This window comes from Panthera leo, chromosome C2 (assembly GCF_018350215.1).
Source record: "Panthera leo isolate Ple1 chromosome C2, P.leo_Ple1_pat1.1, whole genome shotgun sequence".
NCBI classification, from domain to species: Eukaryota; Metazoa; Chordata; class Mammalia; order Carnivora; family Felidae; genus Panthera; species Panthera leo.
This window is the reverse complement of record NC_056687.1, coordinates 27,395,759-27,408,547: the sequence shown is the minus strand read 5'-3', so window position 1 is coordinate 27,408,547 and position 12,789 is coordinate 27,395,759. Positions and strand designations below refer to the sequence as shown.

The 12,789-nt window shown below is 34.3% G+C and overlaps 1 protein-coding gene and 1 long non-coding RNA gene across 4 annotated transcripts in view; one reads left to right on the top strand and one right to left on the bottom strand.

Annotated features, from left to right (window-relative positions):
• Positions 1-375: 375 nt before the first annotated feature.
• LOC122229236 (60S ribosomal protein L9-like) lies at positions 376-1,083 on the top strand. Its single transcript, XM_042954334.1, has one exon. The coding sequence runs from the start codon at positions 376-378 to the stop codon at positions 1,081-1,083; it is 708 nt and encodes a 235-aa protein (XP_042810268.1).
• Positions 1,084-6,897: 5,814 nt separating this feature from the next.
• LOC122230242 overlaps positions 6,898-12,789 on the bottom strand; it is a 47,882-nt gene continuing 41,990 nt past the window's right edge. For 2 of the 3 annotated variants that reach the window (XR_006207349.1, XR_006207351.1), the window contains exons 5-6: positions 9,847-9,941; positions 6,898-7,029 (exon numbers count right to left, since the gene is read on the bottom strand). This is a non-coding gene — a long non-coding RNA (uncharacterized LOC122230242). Of the gene's footprint in view, positions 7,030-7,979; positions 8,067-9,846; positions 9,942-12,789 lie in introns of those variants that run through there. The other variant, XR_006207350.1, reaches the window with a different exon arrangement.

Below are 12,789 nucleotides of genomic sequence, written 5' to 3'. Positions count from 1 at the left end.
TTTTATCCTACAAAGTTATGTCTTTCCCTTTATTTCTTAAAATATTGTTAGTTAAACAATTAAAAGGATGCTCAGTGATAGGTATTTCCTAGTTTGTTTCTTTTCAAAAAAATTATTGAAATAAACTAAAAAAATATGGGTTTCAGGCAATATCTATTTCTTGAAATCTTTAGAATTAGTTCTCACTTATCTGTTAAGACTTAGATATGCTTCTGTCCTTTTAAATGATACTTCTAATTTCCTAACAGTCCAGTAGAGGATATGATGACTTTTAAATTCCTCCAAAGGAAAACATGCTAGAGAAGAAAAAAATCTGCTGCTTGGTTGCTTGGGTTTCAAGACTGGAGAATAGTGGAAATCTAACATAGTTTCTCAATGACCTACTATAGAGATATTCGCACTTATGCTCTTCAGGTAGATGTTAAAAAAATAAAGAAGCAAAGAGATGGGCTACAAGAACATGATGACGAAAGATGCTCTCTCTCTGCCACATCTACTACAAGAATAAAGACGATTCTCAGCAATCAGACTGTCGACATTCCAGAAAATGTCCACATCATTCTGAAGGGATGCACTGTTATTGTGAAGTGCCCCAGAGGAACCCTGGGAAGGGACTTCAATCACATCAATGTAGAACTCAGTCTTCCTGGAAAGAAAAAGAAGAGGCTCCAAGTTGACAAATGGTGGGGAAATACAAAAGAACTGGCTACCGTGTGCACTATCTGTAGTCATATACAGATCATGGTCAAGGGTGTTACATGGGGCTTCTGTTGCAAGATGAGGTCTGTGTATGCTCACTTCCCCATCAACGTTATTATCCAGGGGAATGGTTCTCTTGTTGAAATCCAAAATTTCTTGGGTGAAAAATACATATGCAGGGTTCAGATGAGGCCAGGTGTTGCTTGTTTTGTATATCAAGCCCCGAAAGAGGGGTTAATTCTTAAAGGAAATGACATTGAACTTGTATCACATTTGGCTGCTTTGATTCAGCAAGCCACAACAGTTAAAATCAAGGATATCAGAAAGCTTTTGGATAGTATCTATGTTTCTGAAAAAGGAACAGTTCGGCAGGTTGATGAATAAGATCTAAGTTGTCCAGCTACAAAACAGCAAGGTGACAGATGATTTTTCAGACTTATTTGTAATATTTTAAAGATGCAAGAAAGGCTGTATTAATTTGGGGAAAAAGTAAAATAAACAAAGAAACATTCTCTCTCTTCTGGCCCCTAAAACATTGTTTTATCAAAGTCTCACCCACTGAATCAGTATTTATTGAAAACTCAACACTACGAGTGTTAGACACCATTGTATATTACAGTGAGGATGTGAAGAAACATAAAAACACACCTTACCCTTGATTAACTCTTGGTCTAATTTGTGGTAAAATATGATTAATGTTAATATTATAACCAAGAATGGAGAGCTCTAGGAGAAAAGAGGAAAGAGGAGGGCAAGAACTAACTTGGCTACAATGAATCAGGAAAGGGATCATCAAGCAGACTGAGCACATGTTCACGTTAGAGGCATACAATTTTAGAACCAATAGGGAATTTAGAGATTATCAATCTGTAGATTAGGTACAAATTTAAAAGTTTCAAGTGTTCAGTACAAAGTGAAACTTATATTGATTTATTCGACAAGTGAATACTGAGTACCAACTGGTTAGTAGAGGAGTAAGTTCTGATGATCTAATGTATCATATGGTGACTATATTGTATAAAGGAAATTTGCTAAGAGACTGGAACAGAAATGTTCTCACAAAAAAAAAGTGAGGTGATGTATTTCTTAATTACTTGTTGAAGAGAATCATCCTTTCAAAATATATACCATATAACAAGGTATCATATTGTGCATTATAAATATCTTCCAATTTATCAATTAAAGCTCCGTAAAGCTAAAAAAAGTGGAACCTTAAAAAAAAAGCCAAAAAACAAAACCAAACCCAAAATTTCTGCGCTGATGGAATTTACATTTTCGTGGGGGTGAGAATCACACAACGAAACCTACAGCACATCAGATGGTGACAAGTTAATAACTGCCATGGGTCAGATAACCAGGAAAGAGGTATAGAGATTAGGAAAGGTATTCTAATTTTAGTAGTTTGAACAGATAAGACCATTGAAGGAACTGAGAGACAAGCCATTAGAAGTATCTTGGTGTATTAAGGGGAGTGTTTCAAAGCATTTCTAGCAAATAGAAGAGCCCAATATAAAGGACATGACTTGAGATCATATCTGAAGCTTCTAAGAACATCATGGAAGCCAATGCAGCTGGAGAGGCATGCATGAAAGGAAAGCGCAGAAAATGAATTCAGAGAAGGAATAAAAAATCACAAGGGTCTCTTGATTTCCAGCTGGCCTGTGGTTTGTACATAGTTTATGCATCAAATAAATGTAATGGTTAATCTTTGAAGTTGTTCGTTTTCATATATCTGGGGGGGAAAGGTTGTTTGAATTTTTTAAACCCTAAAGATCAATTTTCTGTAATTTTTTCTCTTTTTTTAGCTGATGATCTTTTCTTCTCTTTGGCCATATCCATTTCCAAAGTGCTCTATGACTGTCCTAAATATTGAATGTTCAGCCCTTTTTTTTCTTTTCTTTCTCTCTACCCCATTTCTTTTTTCCTCTTCATTTGCTCTTACTCCATGTTCTTGGGGAAAATATTTTGTCCCTATTTGTTTTCTAATGTGCATTGGTTTATGATATAGTGCTGAGTTGCAAAATCATTTAACTGGACTCAAACAGCCTTTTTTAAAGGAAAATAGAATAGAATATAAAATATCGTATATAGCATGCAGTAAGGGTAGGTATGTTTTATAAAACATTTTTCTGCTTTATAATTTCATATATATAGATATAAATATATAAAGTTCATATATATAATTCTACATATATATGTATATGTTCATGTGCATGCGTATATGTATATACATACATATATTTGGCCATGATGTAAAATATATTTTTTACTGGGAGAGTAAAAACTTAAAAGCCACTGGAGTAATGAGTGTTAAGAACTTGATAAAATGGTGTGGAATTATTTTGAGAAGCATATTTTAAAAACTCAACCAAGCATGGGCCATAAGCCAGGGTTTATGACTATTTTCCTTACGGTGATTATTTGTTTTAAAATTTTTGTGGTAGCAGAATTTGGCCTTGTTAACATTTGCTATAATGTTCATTCATATTAAGTATATTCAGGTTGGAATGGGCCCAGTTCATGGAACAGTCTGGCCCCGAGGAAAGAGGTGAAATGAGGGGAGATTTTTTATATTCATACCCAAGAGCTCAGACAAGTTTCTCCTTTGGGAGATGCTTTCCATCTCCTTATGCATATATTCTTATACACTACACAAGATTTATTTTAAAGGCTATTTTCCTCATGAAAAATTTCCTTAGCAATAATTTATGTACCAATTTACTGCTAATAAATGTTTAACATGAAAATGACAGGTACAGGTTTGTATTAATAAAATGAGAGAGTATTGCCCACCCTTGTTTTGGAATGAAATGTTTCACTCTTTTTCTTTTCTTTACCTTTTTTCTCCAGGAACTACTGTGGGTCAGAATAAAAGTGAGAAATATTATTTAACTTCTTATTTTATATTTAAGAAATATACCTCAGAGTTTTGTCTGAAGTAAAGCGGGGAAATACTCTACGTGTCAATTACTTGATTATTTTTAAAGCTGGCTTAGTGGTTAATTAAGAAGTTGCTGAGAACTTGCTGTCTGGCTGGCAGAATAGAGTATAATTCTTACAGTGTAAGGTTTACAGTCTGGGATGAAATGATTTTATGAATAAACGGACTAATAATAAATATTAGAAGATTAATAAAAGACAATATTGAGTGTAGATACTTATACACATGTATCCCTTGGTGACCCTGGTCCACTGTTCTCAGTTGCCACCAACCTTATAAATGCCTTCAACATGTGCTGGCAGTGAATAAACATAGTTCATTAGTACATTGGGGTACTCAACAACTTTTGTCAGGAAGGTAGATTTCTTGTGCTTTTGAGACTCAATAAACATCAGAAGCCACACAGGAACACAGAAAGTGAGAGTAGGAAGGGCCTCAGAGATCCCATTTTAGGGATTTGGACACTGTGACCAATAGTCCAGAGGCTCAGGGCCTTGTCCACAGCCATCAATTTAGTGTAAGAGGGATCCTCAGACCTAGGCTTCTGTGTCTGATTGAGTGCTCCTACGTAGTAACAGTTGTTTTAGATCTCTTGAAATACACCCAAATAGGCTGTGATCACTTACCCCCAAGAAAAGGCCACAGCCAGACATGGCCAACCACAGACATAAATAGTAGTTATATATCCATGCAGTCATATATCCAATCACAACATGTTATACAAATATGTGTATTCTATATAATCTATCTAAATGTTTCAATTATATGCACTTAGGTAAATCTCTGTGCCAGGAAGGTGAGCTCTATTTTTACTCCAACGTGGTAAATTCCCAAACACATCACTACATACCTCTTAGAGTATGTGTATGCATTACCCCCTGCTACCTTAACTTTCCTGTGTTAAGACAAAGAAAAAGGAAATGGGTCATTTCACTTCATTGCAAAATGGTACTTACTGGGTTGTTTTACTTAAAATAGAACCTATAGTTTAATGAGTCTCTAATCCTGATAACCTTGTATGCTTTTTAAGTTTGTGCAGGCTTATGTTACACCAATTACATTTAAACTGCTACATACACTTTTAAAAGTATATTTGGTTCATATATCATCTACTGCCTATTTTTAGTTGTGTGTTCTCACTCTGTCTTGATTTTAGAGAACTCTGATATATTTGTATGATTTACCAAATCTCCAATAATCTGCACTTTGAGTGAAGCCATCCATCACAGCAGATGTCCTTTCAAAATTGTATTGACTTGCAACAATCTGTACCCAGCTTTGTTTGTAAATCATCACTAACATTTTTAATAAGTTTTAATTTTTCATGAACTGTTTTTAGTGGCCATCTAGGATTTCAAATAATGTAGAGGGAACAAACGAGTTATGACGTGATTTTCAGGGCTAAGAAAGAAAACAGATGCTTTTCAAGTTTCTATCTATGGTGTGATCTCAAGCCCAGTCATAAGAGCCTGAATCTTTACAAAATGTTTCTAAAATTAAGTACTCACATAATGTACTGTACTTTTTGTATTGTGACTCTCATCACGCTTTACTCTACTGGCTTGATAACTGTTGGTCTGTGTAGGAGACTACAATCTGTGACCTCAGACAGGTCCACCTTTTTCCTGGTCTGTCATTTGTATCTCTGTCGAGCACCTTGCAGGTACAAAACAAATTTTGTTGAATTAGGATTACTTTGACTAGTAGGAGTATATCACCTATTTCCTTTGCATGTTGGCTGCGACATAATGTTATTTAAGTGGTAACTTATTTAGTAATTGAAAATAGTACTTTGTGTGCATTCATTCAGACTTATTTCTTGAATTATCTAAAAAGGGTCTGAAAATATCTAGAGTGTCCAAAGGACAGAGCTAGCTCTACTGTCATGTGGATTGCTCAATGGAAAGCCTGCATAAATAAGTTTCTAAGACCCTTTATGACACCTGGTGGTACATGCAATTCAGATTATATGCAAAATCTATTCTATATATTATATTTAAATTTATTTGTCTAAAAATGATACTATTTAATATTAAGATTAATAGTACATGCATGTAACTCACAAAAAATATGATAATTGAGGGAACATTCCATTTTCTGAGACAAATACAAGTATTTGATTTTTCAAAAATTTAAGTATTATTATACAAGACCACCATCAATACATATATAGAACACCAAGGTAATGTAAAATACAAAATGGTGATGCATGAACATGTTTCCTCTTCATTGACATAAATGCAGATGGTGTAAACCATACCCTTTAACTCTGCACATGTTTTAAGCTAACTTTTAGAGATCACATTTGTAGGAAAATTCTAGAAACCATAATAAATGACAGATTCAGACAGGAACAGAACAGAGGAACCCACGGTACAGGTGGTGTGGAGAACCAATGAAAAAGTGAGATTTCCCAACAAAACTCTGGAAAATTCCCTTTAGCTGGCAGTGACAAGAGCTTAGATATTGCTAAATGGAGCCAGAGAGGCCAGCTGGAGTTTGGAGGTGAGTGGTTTCAACAGCAACAAAGGGAGCTAGAAGACTGGAGAATATTATCTTCAAGTAGTCAGGGAAAATCATTGTTTACCTGGAATTGTATACTTCTGAACCTTTAAAGAAGAAGAACAAACCAGAGATTTCTGCAAATAAAAATGGAGAGCCTTTCACATCAGCAGATCTGCATTAAATACGAAGCGATTTCGAAGGAAGGTCTAACATGCAAGGAGGAATCGCGATTAAATAAAATAGAAAATAACTGTGTGATGATAAGCAAACATTTACCATACTGAAATAATTACATTTTATAATTGATGGGATTAAAGTAAGAGAAATTCGTGTGGAATAACAAGAGACTCCAAGTTGAGAAATGACTAAATAGCATTAAAGCATTCTGAGTTCCTTTTCTGAGGAGCAGTATGAAAAGATTAATTAGCTTTAGTGTTTAAGTGAACATACATGTTAAATTGTATAAGAAAAGAGCTAATAGAATAGAAACAATGTTTAAACACCACAGTGTGGAGGGATTTTAAATACAGTGATTTAACTATTTAGTTAAACATGCAAAATTTTAATACTGACAGTAGAGGGCAGGGTATCCTTGATACTGTGTTGATAGTTTCTTGATATTGCAAAGCATATCTAATGTTATCCCTGAAATTGTATGTTTCTTGTGTTGAGCCAGATATTAGAGATATTATGTTTAAACATGATTAACTTTTTATTAAAAACAGAAATCTTGACAGGACTTGTGTCATATTAGGACATAGCTTTTAGGCAAGGAAATGTTGTATATATTATTAGTCTTTGGATTTAGGAAATCTATGGAGTTTTGCTAATGCATTTTGAAAGTCACTTCTTTTTTCCTTGAAAATAATTTTGAAGTTTCTTGGCTAAAAAAGAGAAAAAGAAAAAAGGATGGTGAGTGCCCCATTTTCCCAGGTTAAAGATAATCCCTAAATAATGGCCAACATTATTTCTGGATGTGATCCTCTGGTTACATGCTTTTGTATGCTCTAAATAACTCAAAAATTCTTTAGGATTCTGAATCCCTTGCAACACTTTTGTTGTTCAGTGCAGACAAAATTTAGTCTTATACCCTGTCTTAATTGTATTAACCTATAGGAAACATTGAAATGCTTCTTTCTGAATAAATGCGATATTTTTTGCTACCGCCATCTTTGTATCATTATAATTAAAAGGTCCAGGCACAGAATATAACAGGATTTTTACATCCTCTAATTAGTCATTTAGGACAGTAGCCTAGGTTATCCTGTGGTAACAGGTGACCCACAACATCAGTGACTAACATGAACAAAAGTTTACTTCTCACTTGTTCTACATAGTCTCCTGGGTTGGTCCCAGTGCTGCTCCATGTTGTATTCACTCTGGACCCCTGGTTGATGGAGCCCTTATCTGGAATATTCTCGTCTAACACAGAAGTAAAACTGGCAAACTGCAGTGGCCCTTAAATTTCTGCTTGCAAGTGGCACATGCCACTTCTGCTCACTCTTCACAAGTCATATGACCAAGATTGACATCAGTGAAGTGGGGGAGTATGATCTTCCCCAAGAGATGGGCTGCAAATATTTACAGAAAATAACACAATCTGCTACAGTGTCTTTACGATATTTCTTAGAAATCTAGCTAAAATTTTAGTCAATTGGTTTGTGAAAACTACTTAAGTGACTTCTGTTCTATAAATGTTACTGTTATTTACTCTTTAGTCTTAGAAAAAGTTTAGGAATCTAGTAAATGGAGCATTTAGAAATGTTGGTGATTATTGATAGCAAGGAAAAATTTTATAGGTCTCGAAAAATGAAATGGTAATAGGATTATGGGTTGACTTTGCTTTTTCACAGTGATGGGCTGGCAAAGATCTGGAACTCTGGGTGTCCTCTTTTCTACGTTTCTGGTGAAAATTATAGGTCTGTGAAAGATACAGGAAAAAAAAAGATATTTTTCTTTGTAAAAATAAGTTGTAAGTCTTAGAAGCCTACCTTAATGAATATAGTGTTTTAAATCTACAAGGTAACTTCATGAATTTTTTCATATAAGTTTCACAATAGCCCTGGTACATTAGCAGGTGATATTAATGCCATTTTCCTGTGGAAGATTCAGATTTAGAGAGAATTGGCTCAAGGTCATTTGACTGGGCCACAATAACATTAAGACTGAGTTTAAATTTCTGAGTCTTCTTTTTCCTGCCCATAGATCATGTAACTTCTCAATTATTTTAGCAGTCTTATGTAACCTTGGCTCATTCTGTATTCATGGATGCGGCTGTCAAATAAATTCTGCTAAAGACCTACTATTAAAAAATCAAAAAGCTGGCACAAATTGTTGATTATTTTTCAATGCTACTTCATGAACTCAAGGAAAACTAAATATTGTTGAAATATTTTTTTTCTCACAACTTTGAATTTTAGGCAATTTAAAATGAGTACAGCCATATTGCCCAATGTTTTTATACTTATGAGGCAAATTCACCAAGTGACAATAATTTGGAAATTAAGGAAAAATATTGAGATCATAGGACTCGTTAAACTAAATATTTCTAAATTAAAAATGGGCCCAATGTCATCTCCTTTCTCTCTCCATTTTGGAAGGCTGAGTATTGCCTTCTAAATTTCAGGTCTGCACATCTATCCTGACAAGAAGGGGCTAAATCCCATTCTGTTAGAAAAGTTACCTACCTTATTTATGCCCCCTAGGAATCCATAACTGTTTGCCCAGCAAATCACTGTAAGTGACAATTCACATTAACTGGTAAGTTTCTTTAGAACTAGACTGTATAGAGACCCAAAAGAATATTTGAGAATGAGTGAGCCCAGACTATGGAAGGAGAACCACAATTATTGTATTTCCCCTATTGTATGACAGTTTAATTATTAAAGGCGTAGACTTAAGTTTGAATCTTGCTTTACTACTTTGTAGGTAGGTCAAGGGTTGGCAAACCATGGCCAGTGAACCTGCCACCTGTTTAGGTAACACTGCCACGTTCACTGGTTTGAGTATTGTCTCTGCATGCTTTTGCACTACGCAGCACAGTGGAATGGTTGTGACCGAGACCTTATGGCAGCACATCTGATATTTACTCGCTAGCCCTTTAAGAAGTGTGTCGACCTCTGTTCTAGATGCATGATCTTGGCTAAGCTACCTAAATTTCTGTGCCTCCCTTTTCTAATTATAAAATGTGAATAATAGTCTTTACCAAGTTGGGTTTATATGAGGATTCAATGAGTCACTCTGTATAAAAACTTAGCATAGTGTTAGGATGGAGAAGAAGAGCATCATAAAGACTGATAAAGCCATAATCATATCCAGAAAATATAAAATAACATACATTTCCTGTTCACTCAGGAAAAAATTGGTAAAAAAAATCATGTAAGAGAATAAATCTCTGGTTGTTTAGTGAAGGATCTGGATCCTTTTTGTGTTGTTTCATTTCTGCTCAGTCTCTTTTCTGTGTCCCATGTAATTCTAGTCTCCTGCAGATCTGTTCCGGACTGTCACTTCTTGTAGCCAGCCCTTCTTTATTATTTGTGGAAAAATCTGCATGTCTACATCTGGAATTGCTCAAAGGTCACTGTAAGTATTGAGTCTTTATTAATGATTTGTTCCCTTCCAAAAAGCTTTCCAAAATGCCTGCAGCCAGGGTAAGAGCTAGCTCTTAGGAGCTAGTTTCTTCTCTGTTTTCAGGGGCTCACCGTTTTGCTCTTAACTTGTCTTCTCAGCGGAGGAGAGCAAGGTTTTCTTCTGCTTGCTATTAGGCATGAAGACATTTCACGAATTAAAACAAGTCCTTTGTTGAGAAAAAGCAATTTAGTTTAGCACGTTTAAATATTCCTGATTGTGGCACATTAGGGGTGTTTTTTTATAATTGTATGTCTAATAGCAGGTAAACTACAAAATATGTGAAAACACATTTCTTCAGCTTTGTGATTTCCAGTATTTCTTTAACATACTGGTTTTCAGATTACAACTAAAATATGCACAAATTCTAGGAAATTTAACAAATGTAGAAGAACATAAGATATCAGTTAAAAATTTGCTCCAGTCCTTTTCCTATGTTGTGACGCTCCTTGGAGCACGCGCGCACACACACACACACACACACACACACACACACTATATATAATATGTATATTCCTCTCCATATATACATATATATATATGTGTATATATATATATATATATATACATATATATATATATATATATATATATATATAGCAATTTATATAGTGATATATCAATGGTGTACTTTATTATATCTTGTATCTTGTTTTACCTGATATAATCCTATGTATGGCTTGCCATGTCATTAATTTTTGAAACATAGTATTTTAGTCTGTGAAAATACCATAATTTATTTAAACACACTCATATTGGAAACTTAGGGAGAGAGAAATTGTTACAACTCTTCTAGAAGGTAATTTATTAATATAATGCAAAACATTAAATTTAGATACTCTTCAACATAGAAAATTGCATTTCTATGAATTTACCCTAAGGGATATAATAGGGTAAGCTCACTCAAATAAGTGTACTGAAATGTTCATGTTACAGTGTAAAATAGGGAAAATAATTTTGCAGCCAAGATGTCCATCAGTAGAAGATGACATAAATAATTTATGGTGCATACTTCCAGTGCAATGCAATGTGGTTAAAAGAGAAGGAACCCATTTTTCCTTATGTACATTAAAATTGTTCATATTTTTAAACGAAACAGAGAAAATCAAAGAATAGTTTGTTTAGCAGATCTTAGGTTGGTAAATACACACATATGTATGAATATAAAAATGTGGGAGAACATACTTCACACTACCGACAGTGGTTGTCTCCAAGTACTGGCATCACGGGTAACTGTTTCTTTTAAGTTCTTTCTTTGTGACATTTGATAGTGATGCATGGTTACTTTTGTGATCAGGGAACAAAGAAAATTTCAAAAGGAAAAAAGATTTATTTGCTATGATACTCTTTACAAACCTTTATCAGTTTTTTGTAATAGTTGAGAATGTATCAGAAATGAATTTTACTCCTTAATGAAATATTCATTTTTTTTTAGTACCCACAGAACTTTCTAATTACTCTGCTTACAGTTCACAGGTACTAGGGAAATATTTTTATACAAGAATTGTTGGACTCAGGATAGTTGAGGATAGGACTCCTAATATGGGATGGACATTCCTAAGGCTAAAAGTACATGCTTTTTGCTATTGCTTAATTTGATTCCTCTAGAAACTTCTCAGTCCATGGGATGAAGGAAGGCAATAAAGAGGAGACTGAGTAGGAGACCTCATGTTCCCAGGGTTAAGAACTCCTAGTACCTACAGAGAGATTGCATGACTTTTCCCAGTTCTTCCCTATTTTTGTTCTCCAAAAATAATGGGGTAGGGAAGTGCATATATATATTATATATATATTATATATATGAATATATATATAATATATATATAATATATATATTATATATATATATATTACCAAATAAATCATTACTATGACCACCAAGAAGTATTGTCTCCTTCCTGATTCATCTCTGAATAGCTTTTGTACTAATTAAAATTCTAAAATTCAAACTAAATACTATGCACCCTTAGCAAGATTTCCAAATTCTAATTCTACGTTTTTGTATACATGTGTCTATATATGTGTGTGTGTGTGTGTGTGTGTGTGTAAGATATATGTGTGTGTCTATACGTATACACACATATATGCATTTGATCTTTAGAAATTTTGCAAACCTTATGTCAATATGCTCTACCCCCCTTTAGTCATGTATCATGGTATTTCGTAATGCTTTAGGGAAAAGGAGAATTTCATTGTTTTCTTTTGCATGTCTTGAGCTGTCAATATGGTTGATCATTGTTTTGTTCTCACCAGTTTACTTTAAAATTTTGTTAGAATTATTTGCCATTTTCTCTCTGAGAGCAAGAGTTGGCAAACTATGGGCTGTAGGCTGATTCAGATAGGCTGCTATCTATTTTTGCAAATAAAGTTTCATAGAGACATAACCAGGGCCATCATTTATGTATCCTATCGTTTGTGTTTTTTTCTTGCTCTAACAGCAGGGGTGAGTAGCTATGACAGAGATTGTATGGACATCAAAGCCTAGAATATTTACTTTCTGATTTTCTGCAGAAAATTTTTCTCTTCTCAGATTTTAGCAGTCCAGTTTTTAAGAAATGCCTTTATCAATTTGAACGAGCTTTTCTTTGGCAAAGATTTTAACTCTTGTTTGAAATAATTCTTGGAAATATTTTATTTCAAGTGGTTTTCTTGCTGGATTTCCTCCTCTAAGGGATTCCTGTTCCCTTCTTCTCTCAAACCCCCTGAACCAGGTGTGCCAGAATGATACATAGGCTGTTCATTAACTTAGAAGGGCTGCTATCGCCCTTTTTACCATGATTGTGGGTGGGCCAGTTTTTATCTGACTCGTCACTCTCTCACCAATATGTTCACAACCCTCATTCTTGACCTAGGTGTTAAGGAATATCCATTTCTGAGAATCATTTAGGACCCTTCTATTTGTACTGAACCTTGATATCCTAGCTATGATAAAATTTTGAAGCTGTAAAGCAATGTTTTATATAGACTCCTAACTTTATTCAAAATAATTCCTTATATCTGACAACATTTAAAATCTT

Coding starts and splice junctions, on each gene's coding strand:
- LOC122229236 (XM_042954334.1), top strand. CDS start 376: ATGACCTACTATAGAGATATTCGCACTTATGCTCTTCAGGTAGATGTT.